This window comes from Mus pahari, chromosome 7 (genome assembly GCF_900095145.1).
Source record: "Mus pahari chromosome 7, PAHARI_EIJ_v1.1, whole genome shotgun sequence".
Lineage (NCBI taxonomy): Eukaryota > Metazoa > Chordata > Mammalia > Rodentia > Muridae > Mus > Mus pahari.
The window spans coordinates 3348256-3365878 of NC_034596.1; the positions used below are offsets into that span (position 1 = coordinate 3348256).

Below are 17623 nucleotides of genomic sequence, written 5' to 3' on the forward strand. Positions count from 1 at the left end.
CATACCCTGCCCCCAACTCTGATCTTTTCAGCCCAAGAGCTGAGCTGACCTTCCCCTAGAGGCTCCTCCCTGTATAATCCAGATGTTTTGTGCTGGTGCTCTCCTGTCCCCATCCTCTTCCTCTTCTTCCTCCTCCCCTTCCTCCCCCCCTCCTCCTCTTTTCTCCCTGCAAGGCTGTCCTTCCTCTCTTTCTCTTACCCCTCCCCCCTCTCTCCCCATCCAGGGACTTCCCTGGCCTCCTTTCTTGGGGCCAGTGAACTCACCTGCCTGAGAGCAGCTTCCCCATGACCCTGCCTTTAATATACTCCAATCTGGTTTGAATTGGCTCATTTCACCAGTAGCTGAGAAATAACGGATCAGATGGTGCCAAAACCCAGCAGTTGCCATCTCCTACAGTATTTCCCAGGACGACACATTACATTGTTATGTCAATTATTGGAAAAGGTTCTTTTTTTTTTTTCAAAAATGCATTTAATATTTTAAATTAAGCATTCTTGAAACTGACTTAAAGTAACTACTGACCATTCCCACCTTCCTTCACTGTGTCTTCCCAGACTTGGTTTAAGATGTTTAAAGCCCTGTGGGAGCAGAAACCTTTACCTTGCGATTACTGAGAAATTGTCCACCATCTTTCTCCAAGGTACTAGATAATCATTTGTCAAGCTCTGTTTACATCTGTAACTGAAATTATTGACTAAAAGAATAGGGTGTCTGTCAGACTGACTTTCATTCAAACAGTTGCTTTCCATAATAACAAGTTATCATAGAATTTATGATTCTACTTTATCTTGTCAGGTAAGAGGAAAGGGAACAAGATTCTTAAGCCTGGATGCCAGTAGCTGTCAGAACCCCACACCTTCACAGAGCTGGACAAACCTTAAGAACTATTCAGCCGGAGCTTTCCTCAACACACACACACACACACACACACACACACACACACACACACACACACACACAGCCTCTGCTCCAAAAGGCAACTCTGATTTTCAACCAGGAAAGAGTCTTGTTCAAGGCACTTTTCCAGAACCAGGTCAGAATCCCTCTTCTCATCTGATGCTACCTTCTGAGATGAACAAAAGCAGGTGGCCCCTGCCTTTGCAGGCTGTTTGCAGACTGAAGCAACAGTCCATCAAGAATAATCAGGGGAGGGGTGATTATGTACTAAACAGGTACTTTTTTGTGATTATTCCCTAAAGGGCAACAATATAGAATAACAACTATTTACATATGAATGACATTTACATTGTAATAGCATTTACTTTGTATTGAGTAGTTACGCTGACTTTCTTGGGTTTTGGGTGGAAGCCAAGAAACTCACTTCTGTAAGAAAGCAGGCTGAACGAAGCCATGAGGAGCAAGCCACTCAGCAGCACTCCTTTACAGCCTCAGCATCTGCTCCTGCCCCCAGGTTCCTTTCCTATCTCTCCTGTCCTAATTTCTTTTGATGATGAACAGTGATGTGTAAGCCAAGTTAAACACTTTTCTCTCCAAGTTGCTTTGGTTACTGTTTCTTCACAGCAACAGTAACCCTAAGACAGTGGGACAGATAATGTAGAGGTGTCACAAGTAGGCTGAGGATGCGCATAAGTTACATAAATATTTTTATACATATAAAATTTATACATAAAGGTTTTTTTATATATATATTTATTTGAAACAGGATTGCACAATATAGCCCCACCTGGCCTTGAACTCATAGAGATCCGCCTGCCTCTGCCTCCTGAGTGCCAGGATTAAAGCGTTTGCTTGGACACCATCTTTAGGTGACTGGCACATCCGCGGAATCCACTGTGATCCTGGTCTCAGTCCTCTGCAGAAACTGTAGTCCGCAGTCACTGTATTGATGGAGAGGAGGATGGCAGCAGAGGCATCCATCGGTGAAGATTCCAGAAAAAAAAAAAAAAAAAAGCATGACTGGTCCTTACACTAAATGTCAAAAACTCCCCATGACAGCCACTCTAATTCTGCCACCATGTGCAGACCAATCCTGGGGCCAGGCAAAGAAACCCCAATAGCCTGCATCCACCCGCACTGGCCCAACAGGACCCCAAGACCCGGTCCTCCCGGGCCCTGCAATGACGTCACGGCGCGCAGTCATCGCGAGACTCGGCTCGCCCTCCGTGGCTCGCCGCTTCCCAACCGCCCGCCTCCGTCCGCGTCCAGGCAGCGGTGGGGATGGCGAGCTGCGGAGCCGGGGTGGTGACGAGCACAGTGGCTCCGTCATTGGGCGAGGAGGCCTGAGGGACGGGCTGGCTGGGTGCATAAGGACACCACAACCCGCGGCCCCGGCAGAGCGAGGCGATGGAGTCCAACGTGCAGAAGCGGAAGGAGCCCGCCAAGTCCCTCCGCATCAAAGTCATCTCCATGGGCAACGCCGAAGTGGGGAAAGTGAGTACCGCGTGCTGCGAGGGGCAGGACCTCCGCGTGCCAGAACGACATACTCATTGGCTAGGAGAGCCGCTACTCAACAGCTTGAAACTCCGCCTCCTCTGCTTAGCATCCTGAGCAGGAGCTTGTGGGCTCCAGAGGAAAACTATCTTGACCTTTTTGACCTTTGGGCTGCTGGCTCTTTACTGACGTCACTGCCCCTAAAAGGTGTCTGGGTGGCCTCTGATCTTTGATTGTAATTTTAAGGTAGTAATTAGATTCCTATGTCGGATGATCAGTTTACATACCAAATCTGTTTTCCCGGGAGAGGGGTCTAGGACCTGCGGGTTGGGGAGAGTAGTTGCCAGCCTTGCTGTTTAAAGAGATGCCAGTGAGGTGTTAGAATCCGAAAATGTAGCCCTGAACAACCTGGGAGTCTATATTCCCACCACCAGAGCACAACAACCCAGTGTGTTTCAGGGGACACGCACTGACCGCCCAGGATCTTGTGGTTTTAATTTCTCATACTGTCACGTCCATTTTTCTCGGAGAAGTCTTTTTTTAAAATACCATCTTTCTGAGTCTATCATCTGCTGCTTACTAGCTATTAAACTTCCTCTCAGCTGGGAAGGGAAGGGTGACCTAAGGCCTTTCCTAAATGAATTTAGATACCAGTTACTCGTTTTCTTCCCTTAACGTTGGGAAACTGTTGGTTAAGAATTCCCAAGGTCGACAGACAGTGACAGGGAAGGGATCCGAAGCGGAGTCTTCACTAAACCAAACGCAGAAGACCTCTAATGGGAGCGTTTGCATACTTTGTAAAGCAGCGCTCTGCGCGCTAGAAGATGTTTAGGAAGTGATGATTGCTGTTACACTATTTAGAGGTGTTGATTGCTGTTATATTTAGCGTGCTCCCGTTCTACATTTGGACCTTCATGTATGTGTTAACAAAACGGTCGCTGAAGATTAACATTTATTGACTATTGACTATTTTCCAGCTCTGTTTTACAAAGCCAGGAGAGTTGGGAATATTGGCGAGTGGGCGCGGTGCAAGTGTGGATAGCAGTTGTGTTCCCAGAAGTCCTGCAGGAAGCTGCTAATCCCGGTGGTAGGGAGCACAGACTGTTGAGTCCCTGAACCCCGACCAAGGAGCCTGATCAGCAAGCATCAAGTCCCACGGAGACCTTGTCTCCAAAAGGAACATGGATAGCCACTGGAGAATGATACCCGTGCCCTTAATTAAAACTCCCTCTTTTACCTAAATTCTGGCTTTCCATAAAGATAAATGTTGGACAGTTTTGAGAAATGTGCTTAATACATTAAATGAAACTGTAACCATTGTTTTATTCACTACTATTTAAAAATTATGCTATTGAAATTAACATAGTATGAAAAAAGAGACACAAGGTCACTGGTGAGTGAGCATGTTAGGTAATTTCAGATCCTAGGAGACTTTGAAAATTGGCATGGAACTTTGGGGTGCATTGACTGTCAGTACAAGAAGCTGAATTGAATATAGACAAGGGGCATGGAGAAATCTCAAGTTGTCCACAGAGAAAGGAGTACACCCTTGGGGTTGAGGGTGAGGTGGTGTAAAAGCCCTTACTGTATAAGTCTAGTAACCTGAGTTCAGTTCCAGAACCTATGGTAGAAGGAGAGAACCAGTTTCCAAAAGTTCTCTGACACAGGGTGTCGCGCGCACACACACACACACACACACACACACACACACACACACACATAATCACATTGGAGGGGGAAATATTAGAAATAACTTTTTCATCTCCAAAGATTGAAAACCATAAAAATTCATGAATTAAATAAGGCTTAATGAGGGCTGAGAGATAGCTCAGCAATTAGAAGCACTTGCTACTCTTGTATTGAGTCCCAACAGTTGTGTCAAATTGGGTGGCTCACAGCTGCCTATATCTCGCTCTAGGGGATTTGATACCCTCTTCTTTTTTTTTCCCAGAGCTGAAGACTGAACCCAGGGCCTTGTGCTTGCTAGGCAAGCGTTCTACCACTGAGCTAAATCCCCAACCCTTTGATACCCTTTTCTATATTCTACTAAAACCTGCATTCACATGTACCTATATCTACAGACATACACACATACACACAGTTAAAATGAAATAAAAATACTTAAAATAGAAGCCTTCATGTGCTATAATTCACATAGAATTCACTTATTTCAAAAATATAGTTTATTGATTTTCATTTCATTCACAGAGTTATGAAACCATTACCATGATCAATTGTAGAATATTCTCATCGTCCCCTGGAGGGGAAAAAAAAACAAACCAGCAATTAACAGGCTCTCCCTGCTTCCCCTAACCATTAGCCCACTTCCTGCCCCTATGGATTTGCCTCTTTGGGCTATTTCATGTGAATAGAGCCATATCTATTGATCTACCTAAATAGAGCCATATCTATTGATCCATGTGACCCTTTACTACAGCCTTCTTTTACTTAGTATAATTGGCATATATCAGTATGCTCTTCGTATTGTAGAAATGTATTCCATTATGGAGATGTAATATATTTTATTCATATGGGTTTTTGCTTTTAGATATTGGCACTGAAGATAATTATAATGTAGACTTGAGGACTTAGGCCCTGAGTCAAATATGACTTTAATATTTTGCTCCTTTTTCACTGGAGGGATCATGGCTCGATTAACAACTAGACATAGGCAAGGCCATCAGTAGATGCTGAGCCGTGGGTCTTGGAGGGAGTCGAGGCTGGGTGTGGATACTTTAATGGTGTTGAATGTGTGAGGCTGGGAAGGGTCTGCAGAAGACAAGATCACAGCACATCCATATTTAGTATGAGGGGAAGAGTTAATATCATGACTTGTGGCCTGATTGGTGGCATGTGCCTTTAATCCTAGTACTAGGGAGGCAGAAACATGTTTAAAGCCAGCCTGATCTACATAGCTAGTTCCAGGCCAGCCAGGAACCCTCTGAAAACAAAGAAATAAATGCCTCACTTTTTGTACTTATTTCAGGTACATTATAGTTTTTGTTTTCTTTGTGTCTTTTGTTTTAGTTTTGAGTCAGGGTCTCATGTGGTTGAGGCCGGCCTTGATCTCTTGAAGCTTCTGTCTCTCCGGGCATCCACTGCCATGTCAGCCAGTTGTTGCATTTGAAAACTTTTCCATTTTCATTGGAGTGACTGAGGAAGCCCTGGTGAAGACATGTGCATGTTTCCAACAGTTTCCCAGTGTGTATTACTAAACACATGAACTTTCGACTTTCTAGAGCTGTATTATAAAGCGCTACTGTGAGAAGAGATTTGTGTCTAAATACCTGGCAACCATTGGGATTGACTATGGAGTCACAAAGTAAGTATATTGTTCCTCTGGCCTGCCTATTTCATAAATGCTTGGGCTGTGTCCTAAGATGGCCTGCATCTGTGTGTGCTGGGTTACACTGATAGTGGCTCTGAAGATAAATTGGAGAAGACAGGCAATCTACTGGTGGCCACATCCCCAAAAGATAGTTACTCTCCTTCTAATAGTGCCACTCCCTACGGCCAAGCATTCACACACATCATCTATGGGGGGCCATTCGTATTCAAACCACCACGCCTCATAACTGCCATGCCACTGTTACACCAGTGGACATTTCTTGCCAGGCAGGTTGGCATTGCTGCACATAGGTTCCACCACTAAGGGAGATGATGATCTCTTTTCTCCCTCAGCATCCTGCATCCCATCTCTGGTACTGTGTAAGCCAGCCAGCGTGGAGGAAATTTTCTGATCAGTCAAGGTTTATTTCATTATGTCCTGCATCCAAAGTGAGTCCTGTAAAAAGGGATTTTTGTATGTTTTCTCCAAGGGCCAGGTACTGTGCTTCTCCCTGGTGACTGCTCAAAATATATTGATATACTTAGAGGTGAAATTTTCAAATCAGAATATGAAGGCAATATTCAAGAAGGTAGATAAAGTATAGCAGAATGTCAGTTGTATAAAGGGCAAGGTCGAGTTTATGTGTGTCCTAGACTGCATTAAAGTAGTTCAAATCTGTGGCAAAGTAAAACCTAAGAGTTCTGTATAAATTCTGTCACCGATTTCAATTGAAAGCAGCAGGAGATGTTTGTGCACAGTGTTTTCTTAAGTGTGAAGTTTGTAGCTCTTGACTGAAAGTTCCAAAGCTCTTCATTTGAAATCCATAGTTCTTTTTACTTTTTCTTTCCTGATTTCTACTTCAGAGCATAGGAGTTCATCAGTACAGCTTTACTCACCCCTTACCTAACAAATGGAAATCTTATATAATGCCATAGAATTGTGACTTATTTGTTTATTTGTCAAGACAGAGTGGATTGGACTTATTCATTAGGCTATTCTGTTTATTACTAATTTTTTTAAATGTGATTATCCCATGATGAGTATTCTGAAATTCCTTTCCAAGGAAGACATAAAGAATGTTTACCCCTCCTCTCAAGGTCTCCATGGCTAACCAAGGCAAGACTCCACCTAGGGAACCGACAGTTTACTTGGCTTACATAGGTGAGGGTCACCTGGTGTGGGTATTCCTCTCACAAAAGCTGGCACCCCCAACCCTCAGTGGGGTACTCTAGCTCTTCTCCAAGGCCATGTGCAATTACGGCAAAGTTACATAAACAGGTGTTGGGGAGCAGCTAGAAACTCAGATTCGGGTCTTATGACCCCCAACCCCATGACAGGCTCAGCTGGATTGATCCTTTTGTGTGGGGTAACTTGTTGGTTCAGGGTTGTGCACTGAAGTATCTGAGGTAGAAGATGGGTACCTACTCAGGCCTTATGTGTTCCAAACAAAGAGGTGGGTTTGTTGGCCAACTTGCTGGCTCCCGCTGTAAAGATTATCTGGAGTTAAGAAGAGGATGAAGAAACCTCTGGAAATGTTACTCCTGTTTCCTTTTGAAATCTATAAATGTCAGTGGAGAAACACAACCTTTGAGATTGTTTCCATCTGAATATTTCAGGGTCCAAGTCAGAGACAGAGAGATCAAAGTTAACATCTTTGACATGGCTGGACATCCTTTCTTCTTTGAGGTAAGAAAGCCTTCTTAGGAAACTTAAATCCGCCAGAAAACAAAAGCATAAACGCTGGGCAGTGGTGAGCACTGTTATTCCAGTGCTCAGGATGCAGGGGTGGGGGACAGGGGGCAGGGGCAGAGGCAGATGGAGCTCTGTGAGTCTGAGAACAGCCTGGTCTACAGAGTGAGTCCTGACAGCCAGGGCTACAGAGGAACCCTGTCTCAAACAAAACAAAACAAAACAAAACAAAAAACAAGAAACAAACAAACAAAAAATAAGGAAAAGAAAAGAAAACTTAAATCCATTTTAAAAAAAACACTTGGGCAACGGTGATGCAGGCTAGCCTGATCTACAACGTAAGTTCCAGGACAGCCTGGGCTATAAAGAAACACTGTCTTAAAACAAAAACAAATAAACAACAACAACAAACAAAAGGAAAGAAAGAACTTCAGTCCAGTATTGATATTGGAGACAGTGGGAAGTTAATTCAAATGACCAGTATTCAGATCATCTGTAACGTTTTAGCCTCAGAGCCTCAAGTTAGTGGATATTCCTTGGTCACTTACACTTTCCTGGGATAGGGATGGAAACTTTCATGGCTAATGTTTCAAACATTTGAATGTATTGGCCATTTCCACCGTAAGAGGACGCTAGCCTTCTACCTCACACCTCAGCCCAGAGTGCTAGGAGTCATCAATCGCAGTCTAGCACGGGTGTAGCAGCTCAGCAAGGTCACTCTTTGACAGCAGGGTCTAGTGTGACCTTTCCTGTCGCTTCCCAGCCATGCAGTCTCCCAGGAATAAGCCACAGCAGCTCTGCTAGGTGTGGCTCATGTGTGTGGCAGTCCCCCGATGAGCACGCAATCCCTGTTGGTGACTGATGGCTTGGCAACCTTCCGTTGTCCTTTCTGTTGTTATTCCTTCTCTGTGTTTGCTCTGGCGTTATTTGGCTCTTTGTTCTGGGTTCTTGAGATAGAGCCTGGGTTACCAATTGCAGACTCTTCCGTGCCTCGAGTGCTGTGGATTCTCTCCTCAGCCTTGCCTCAGGAGTCTGCAAACACTGGTATGATGATGGAGGCGCGTGTGCGTGTGCGTGTGCGTGTGCGTGTGCGTGTGTTTGGTGCTCTCACAGCTCCTTGAGTCTGAAAGCTGTGGCCCTCAGCACTCTCAGACATTTTGGCCATTCTCTCTTCAGAGGCAGGACTGCTGTGTCACCCAGGCTGGCCTCATACCCAGATTCTCAGTCCTCTGTCTCAGACTCCCACCTTGCTGGGGTGGCCGCCACCATGCTTCTAGTTCTTCATTGCATTTCTCAGCACCACTGTTGTTCTGATTGATCTTTTAGTCCAGTAGGTCCATTCATCCATAATGCTGTGCCCCAGTCCTCCCTCACATCTCCCCAACCCCAGGTATAAATACACACACACACACACACACACACACACACACACACACACACCACTCAGATTGGGTGATCTTTTGCTGTTACATTGATTTTTTTTAAATTACATTATTTATTTATGTGTATGTGTGTGGGCACATGTATTCCATGGTGTGTGTGTGTGTGTGTGTGTGTGTGTGTGTGTGTGTGCAGGAACATCTGGGGGGGGGGTCAGCTTTTGGCAGTTGGTTCTCCTATCACCATGTGGCTTTTGGGAGTTGGACAAAGGTCAGCATGCTTGGCAGGAACTGCTGCCTGGTGGCTGCGAGGGTCTCCGCAGTACTCTCTGTGACCACCACAGGTTGCAGAGCAACAGTCTGCAGGAGGCGAGAGGCAGCTCAGTTCAGCATGGCTTAATAGTCAGTATTCAAACTTGAGGAATCTGACCCGAGGAGCTTATTTTGGCTTTATTTAAGCACAGCACTATCAGTAAAACACTTTCCTGGTAATAATTAACTCAATCCTTTGTACACAATAAGGCACAGAGGGAGCTGAATGCAGACTGGATGCAACTACATCAGAATCCTTTATAAAGTCCATGTGACAGTGAATTCTATAGATTGACTGAGAACAAGCTCACAGCAGGGTCTGGGGGAAGGTCCTGTGGGGTCTGGGCTCCACAGATAGTACAGAGGTCACTAGGCTCTTAACAAGACCACTCCTACCCAGCCTTCCGAGTGGATAACAGGTTATACGGTCCTGCCTTTAAAGGTGCAACCCTGTGTTTTTAACATTCCAGATTCCCTAGTGCTTGCCTGTGAGTACAAGGACCTCTGTGCTTCCTATAGCCGGTCCCTCATTCACTGATTTTTCTCCTGTCTCCCCCATTCAGCTGTTGACCTCAGTCACTAAGCTTTTTCTTTCCATGGTCCTATTTCACTTCTGAAGTTTCCAGTCTTGCCTGGGGCAGCAGATCCCCACCCCTGCCTGCCTGCCCCCAGTGGTGTTTGGTTGAATAGTTATAACCTGAAGCTTTTTATTTGTTAGCTGCCTCCTTACTGTGTCCTTTACTAGTGATAAGAGGCCTTCCACAGGGCTTTTGTCTGTACCTCCTGGCATTCTCTAGACACCTAGAGACGTTCCTCTGGGATGTAGCAAAAGAATCCCAGAACTCACTAGCACGCCTTTCCTTCCCAAGGACCTTAGCTCACCTGGCTTAGTCTCTCTATCCTTCAGAGGTTTCAGAATTCATACATATACATAATGTCCAGGAGTTTTACCTGTCCTGAGCAGAGAGTCCAGGGATGTATGGCTGCTCCCATCTTTCTCCCATCTTCTAATGGTTGCACCAGGATATAGAGGTAAAACAACTCCCTTTGGTATGTGAAGCTTATGCCACGTGTAATCGTTTCCTAAGCAGAGCCCATGGTCAGTGACAAGACAGAGGTCTGGTCAAGCCTGCGTCTGACATAGGTGTTCTGAGTATCAGAAAGACTGACGCAGATCTTGAATGATACAGAGACCATCCCGTGGGAAAGTTAAAAGGTGCCAATGGTTGGCGTACTCCTAAATACAGTGGTCATCGGCTAGTCATGGCTAGTTGTATGTCAGTTTCGGAGCTAGACACTGGAGACACAATCCCATGTCCTTGTGGAGTGAAAGTATGTTAGAGAAGTATTCCTTGAGCCAGTGGCAAATGCCGGCTCATTTAATACCATGATTCAACATCTCCCCAGGTCAGACAGTCCTGCTGAGGGACCTGACATTCAAAGAGGCTTTGGGTGTGCTAAGAATTATGCAGGGTGGAGTGTGGTAGTGTTTGGAGAACAGGGAGTCAAGTGACAGATTTGCTGCCCTGTGAGCTAACCCTGTCCAGAGCCACAGCTGCCAGGCAGCAGCATCGCCTTGTGGCCGCCCGCCATTTGTCTTTAGCATGTTCTGGCCTTGCTTTTGAGGAGACAGACTGAATCTTTGAGGGTGCCCCTGGTTAGCTCACTGAGTTCTAATACATCATTCTAGATATGTCTGACTGCTGAGTCTCTGCTCCCCTGGTCTATATTTGACTCCTATTAATGCAGTCTAAAAATGCCTTAGGTTTTTTTTCAGGGCTTTGCAAAATTAGAAGTATTAATTAATAGAAACTCCTTACAATTGCCTCTTCTGACGCACCTTGTCACAGACCCAGTCTGAGCTCTCTTCTTGTGTCTTCTAGTTGCTGTCTGTGGTGCAAATCTTCCTTTTTGACAAGGCCAAAGCCACTCTCTTCCTTCTAAACCCCAAGCCTACCAAAGTGTGTCCTCGCTCAGCACATACGTTGTGTAAACATCCACAGCCATCCCATAACCCCCAGCTTCCCCAGCCCCTGATGAAGCTTCCACTATTACCAGTCCCCTAGGCAGGTTTTCCCAGGGGCTTGCCAGGGGCAGGGGAGCCTTTCTTCCATGGAAGAACGTGCAGTATCCATTAGATGCCCTTGTAGGAACTTTCTGAGACCTCTGTAGTATTACATTAGAAGCTGTCTCAGCCTTTGCCAGTTGTACACTGCCCTTCCCTTAGCTTCCTAACTAAACTTGAAATATGGTGAGTCTCCTGCCTATAATAGGAAGCTGTTTTGGAAGACTAGAGTAATGGAGCTGTAGGGGTCAACTGAGGCGTCTGTGTTGACCTTTCCATTTTACAGGCAAGGAGACTAAGGCTGGAGTAATAAGACAACTTACCCACTTCAACAAGGCCACACCTCCTAACCCCTCCCGAGGAGTGTGACTCTGTGAGGATCAAGCATTCAAATACACGAGCCTATGGGGGCCATTCTCAGTCAAACCACACAGCCATCATCTTAAGTTTCTCCTGCTTCTGTTGTTTCTTACCATGGTGGACTGATTCTTAGATTTCTGTCAATAGTGATAGAACGTTATATTCTTGATCAAGGTTTTCGTCGGCTCAAACTTTCATGCCCAGTGTGAAAGATAAATGCCTCCCCCCACCCCCATAAGGTGTATTATATAGGTCAGATTTGCTTCAGTCTTGCTATGTAGCCAGGCTGGCCTCAAACTCAATGTGCAATCTAAGCTTGCCATAAACTCGGCCTCCTGAATGCTGCTGTGGCAGACGTGCCACCATCTCCTGCTTCTTCACTTCTGAATGCTCAGCTGGGATGAGTCTTGAGTGCATTGGGGACCTTGTGAAAAGAACATACAGCTATGTTCTCTGTCAAGGTTCCGACCTTCAAAATTCCCACCCACCCAACTTCTCACTGCCTCTACCACCTGAATTCACCCTGCACTTCCTGTCAACTCTTTTGAGAGGTGCAGCTATGTGCCAGAGGTAAACTGACATTTCTGATGAATTATCTCAGGACAGTTTGACAGAATGCAAAGAAGAAAAGAGAAGCAGCTGTGTGCATCATTCCCCAGGTGCCGTGCTCAGCGTGTTGCCTTCATGATCTCCCCTAGTCAGCCATTGGACAGTTTCCTTTTACAGATGAGGAAGTGCACAAAGGTCATGTGATCAAGGTCACACAAAGGTCACACAATTTTGGTCAGCGTGAACCTAGAGCTGCCTGCCTCCTTAGCTGTGCCTCTTGCCATCCAATAGCACTGGGCTCTGAGGTTGGAAGCTGAAAATTGATGTTGAGCTCTGGAATAGTCAGGAGGCCCTGCCTAGGATACTGGGTTAACTGGGATGTGATGTTGTGTGGTGGCAGCCGTCATCCATGATGGTGTCTTTCTGCTCGAAGTTCCTTTTGAAGATGCCCTACCTTCCTGGGGCGGTCTTTACATGACTGTGCTTCTAAGTCTACCCACAGAGAAAGCTGCCTCTGAGGAGCCAAGCCCTTGTTTCCTGTTAAACATTCTCCTGACTACAGATTTTTTTGTTTCATTTTGATTTTATATGAAGTCCTCTCAAAGCCAGTAAATACTGAGATACAATAGTGAGTACTCCAAAATATATAAAGGACACAGTTTGTTAATTAGTGACTGTGAGGTACATTTTTATAAAGATCATAGCGCCAACACCTCGTGCCTCTGTTCTTCTATCCGCAGGTCCGAAATGAGTTTTATAAGGACACACAAGGTGTGATACTGGTCTATGACGTTGGACAGAAAGACTCATTTGATGCCCTTGATTCATGGCTGGCAGAGATGAAGCAGGAGCTTGGGCCTCACGGGAACATGGACAACATTGTCTTCGTTGTTTGTGCCAACAAGGTAACTGCTCTGAATGGGTTTGCTGACAGTTGTGCTTTGGAGGACACGAAAAGGAAAGAGCTGGGTATTTGACTCCTCCCGAAATCACGGGACTCAGGATCAAAAGTAGGAGGGTCTCTGAGTTTGATGCTGACTTGAGCTATGTAGAGAGTTCCTGGCCAGCATGGGTGGTTTAATGAGACCTTGTCTTTAGTCTTCAAGCATAGACACACGCACACATAATGGGGGCACATTATTTTTTAGCATAGAAATCAGTAGCCTTAGCCAGGCAGAGGGTGACACCTTTAATCCCAGCACTCGGGAGGCAGAGGCAGGATTTCTCAGTTTAAGGCCAGCCTGGTCTACAGAGTGAGTTCCAGGATAACTGGGCTACATAGTGAGGACAACCCCTCCATCTCAAAAAAAAAAAAAAAAAAAAAAATAGCCTTTGAAAATATGTCTTCGAGACAAAAGCCATGAAACCTGGTCTAACTGGATTTTTGTTCATTTTCCCCTTGGATTCCATCTTGAGGAAACAGTCTAGGGAAGGGACTATACAGGAAAAGCCTAATATTTGTAGTTTGACCTGGTGGGTGGGCTTGGGTAGGACTGTCACAAAGTGCACAACAGCTGCTTTCCCGTGGGAGGAAGTGGGACATGTGGTCTAAATGAGGTGGAGACTCTGTCATTGGGCTCTGTTGTTTGGTCCTGTTTAGCCTGATGGTTTTATACATAGCTCTGAGGTTCAGGATAAAGACTTCACTTGGCCTGGTGTAGTGGGACGAGGTGGATCTTCTCTCTGTCCCGCCCTGACTTTATTTCAGATCGACTGCTCCAAACACCGCTGCATCGATGAAAGTGAGGGGCGTCTCTGGGCTGAAAGCAGAGGGTTCCTGTACTTTGAAACATCAGCACAAACTGGCGAGGGAATCAACGAGATGTTCCAGGTAACCAGGTGCCCTGTTCTAGGGCTTGTGTCAAAGCCAGCCGGAGCAGGTCCTAGTTAAGATTTTGAGAAGCAAAAAACAGTAATGGGACTTTGTCAAAGAGGGGGCGAAGTGGAGGGATCAGAGAATCCAAGTGGTATGTTGTAGGGCAGACCTGGCTCATCATCTTAGACACCTGGTGTCCCATCGCTGTCAGAAAACACCTGGCCAGAGCAACTTAAGGAAAGCAAGGGCTTAGTTTTAGAAGCAATTGAAGGGAACAGGCCACTGTGGCAGGGAAGTTACGGTGACAGAAGGTGGAAGCCAACACTCAGGAGGCAGAGAAAGGTGAGCACAGGCCAGAGCTCTGCTAGCTTTCTTCAGTCCAGGACTCCATGCTGTGGTGCTCAGAGTGACCCTTCGCCCCTGGGGAAATGCTTCACCACTCTTCGGGCCTCCAGAGCCTCCTGCTGCCGTGGAGCCTACAGATAGTTTGGTTTTCTTTTGTTTAAGACAGGGTCTCACTGTGTTGCCTTGGCTGTCCTAGAACTCGCTATATAAACTAGGCTGGCCTCCAACTCAAAACAGGTTTGCCTGCTTCTGTCCCCTGAGTGCTGGCTCAAAAGGGTCTGCCACCATGTCTGACTAGAGCCTTGAAATTTGTGTCTTGAAGAAACACTCCAGGTGTTTGTGGTGGTCACCAGGGTTAGCAAATCACTGTGCTGCACTGAGATGGAGATTTCTCTTCAAAATCATCTTTGGCTAATGGTGTTACATTCATTCATATGAAGCCTTACTGTGGCAAACCTGACTTGCCACACACAGGTTATCTGACCCTATACTCCCAGAGCAGCTCCCAACTCACTTAGCTTAGAGACTAGAGACCATCACTGCAGAACCTAGCTGGGCACACAGAGAAATCCCAAGGGCACTTGAAGGCTGTGCTCCCATGGCAGCCTGACTAGACGATCATTTCTTGTTGTTGTTGTTGTTGTTGTTGTTGTTGTGTGTGTGTGCGCAGATGTGTATGCAGATGTGTATAGGTGTCCTCTCAGGTGTGTAGAGGTAGATGTCAAGTGTCTTTCTTGCTCTCCACCTTTTGAGCTGGGGGTCTCTTAGGCAACTGGAGATCACCAGCTGTCTAGATGGCATCAAGAGAGTCACCAGGATCCACCTGTCTGCCACTTCCCCACCTTAGCACTACAGCTATGACCCTTCTCCTGGCTCCATAGCACCAGATTCACTTTTTTTTTTTCCCTTGGAGGGGGGTGGGGGTTCAAGACAGAGTTTCTCTGTATAGCCCTGGCTGTCCTGGAACTCACTCTTTTTTTTTTTTAAGATTTATTTATTATTGATTTATTATTTATTTATTTATATATATCCAAATACACTGTAGCTGTCTTCAGATGCACCAGAAGAGGGTGTCAGATCTCATTACGGATGGTTGTGAGCCACCATGTGGTTGCTAGGATTTGAACTCAGGACCTTTGGAAGAGCAGTTGGTGCTCTTAACTACTGAGCCATCTCTCCAGACCCCCCAGATTCACTTTTTAAAACCATTAATTTTGAATAATTTTTAGGAAAGGAGGCTACTTAAAACAGTAATAAAGTCAGGGCCTGACTATAGATCCATTTAGAAGATGTCTTTGTTAAAAGGTTTCTATCACTGTGATGAAACACTATAACCAAAAGCAACTTGGGGAGAAAAGGGTTTATTTGGCTTTACTCAGGACAGGAACTCAGGCAGCACAGGAACCTGGAGGCAGGAGCTGATGCAGAAGTCATGGAGGGAGCCGCTTACTGGCTTGCTTCATTCACATGGCCTGCTCAGCCTGCTCTCTTATAGAATCCAGGACCACCAGCCCAGGGCTGGCACCACCCACAATGGGTTGGACCCTCCCCCATTGATTGCTAATTGAGAAAATGCCCTACAGCTGAATCTCATGGAGGCATTTCCTCAACAGCAGCTCCTTTCTCTGTGATGACTCTAGCTTGTGTCAAGTTGACACATGAAACCAGCCAGTACAGAAGTGGGGGTGTAAATAAACTATTTTTCTTCCTGTGAGTGTATCTAACATTTGGGGAATTTTTAACCTTTTGGAATCTGTAGCTATCCTGCACAGAGTCGGTCTTAATTGCTGTGTGGGATTGTATTGATTCTTTCTCCCAGAGGCCACTCCTGGAAGACAGGTGCCATCCTTGGCTGGCAGGCTTTTCTTTGCTTCCTCTTCATTTGAGCACATTGGTCTTCATGTACGCCATGTATTTGTTATACACAGCCATCCAACTAACCTTTGACAGTTCTGGATGGTTACATATCACCTTATTTGAGATGTGTGACAACATGTGTCACGTATTTCGAACATGAGAACACCTCAGGGAGTGTGTGTAGTAACTGTGAGAGACAACACTTCTCTTTCCTTCTGGTTGAGTACTTTAACTATGCATAGTCTGTGACCGTTTAATACACATATACAATGCTTCATTATGCAAAAAAGAGTAGCTGGCATCTCCGTGGATTAGATCCCATTCTCCTCTGGTCTCATTCATATGCTAATTTCTCTGTCCACAGTATACCTTTCCCCATTTTGCTGCTTTGGGGAGTCTGACTTTACCCCTGGTTTGCCACAGGCTATGCTGAGGTGTGGTTCTCTTCATACATATTCCACCTGGGATCTGTTCATTTTCTGAGATTGCCTGGTGCCCATGAAGGCCAGAAGAGGGTTTGGGGTCCTCTGGTGCTAGAGTTACAGTTGATTGTGATCTGCCACGTGGGTGCTGGAAATCAAACACAAGTCCTCTGCTAGAACAACACATGCCCTTTTCTACTCCAGCCCCCACAGAAAAAAAGTCTTTTAGAGAATAGGTATTTTTCATCAAATATGGGAAGCCTTGCTGTTTTTTCTTTGGCTTTTGGTATGTGTGTATGTGTGCACTTGCGAATGTGCATATGAGGATGCCAGAGGACAATTTTGGGGTCATTCCTCAGGTGCTACCCCTTGGTTTTTTTGAAACAGGGTCTGTCACTGGCCTGGGGCTCATGAATTCACCTAGGCTGACTGGCCAGCAAGCCCCTGGAACCAGGGATCTCTGATTCCGTGGTGCTGGGTTGCAAGCACACATTACTGTTTTTAAAAGGGGTTAAACTGAGGGCCTCAGCTTGGGCAGCAAGTCCTACCCACTAAGCCTTCTCCCCAGCCCATTTTTTAAAAAAGATGATTTATTTTTTTATTTTATGTATATAAGCATTCGTCTGTCTCTATGGATACCATGTGCTTGCCTGGTGCCCATAGAGGCCAGAAGAGGGTGTGGGATCCCCTGGAGCTGGAGTTTCAGTCCGTTGTGAAGGCCATGTGGGTGCTGGGAACTGAACCCTGGGCCACTCAAGAGCAGTGAGTGCTTTTAATGCTAAGCCATCTCTCCAAGGCCCAAATAAGGTTTTGTGTGTGTGTGTGTGTGTGTGTGTTTCTTTGAGACAGGGTTTCTCTGTATAGCCATGGCTGTCCTGGAACTCACTTTGTAGACCAGGCTGGTCTTGAACTCAGAAATCCGCCTGCCTCTGCCTCCCGAGTGCTGGGATTAAAGATTAAAGGCGTGCGCCACCACGCCCTGCTTTTTTTTTTTTTTTTTTTAAGATATAACTTTATCTTCTTTCAGTATTTCTGAAAAATAGCTAGGTGTTTTTTGAAACCTAAGTCCAGCATTTGAACCAGCTCAGGTTCAGTCACTACTGACTGCTT

The 17623-nt window shown here is 45.8% G+C and overlaps 1 protein-coding gene across 1 annotated transcript in view; it reads left to right on the forward strand.

Moving 5' to 3' along the window:
* Positions 1–2148: 2148 nt before the first annotated feature.
* Positions 2149–17623, forward strand: part of LOC110324763 (dnaJ homolog subfamily C member 27) — a 22341-nt gene continuing 6866 nt past the window's right edge. The window contains exons 1-5 of the mRNA XM_029540893.1: positions 2149–2391; positions 5631–5713; positions 7336–7405; positions 12814–12978; positions 13782–13912. Coding sequence (XP_029396753.1) covers positions 2305–2391; positions 5631–5713; positions 7336–7405; positions 12814–12978; positions 13782–13912 — 536 coding nt within the window. The 5' untranslated portion in view covers positions 2149–2304. The remainder of the gene's footprint in view (positions 2392–5630; positions 5714–7335; positions 7406–12813; positions 12979–13781; positions 13913–17623) is intronic.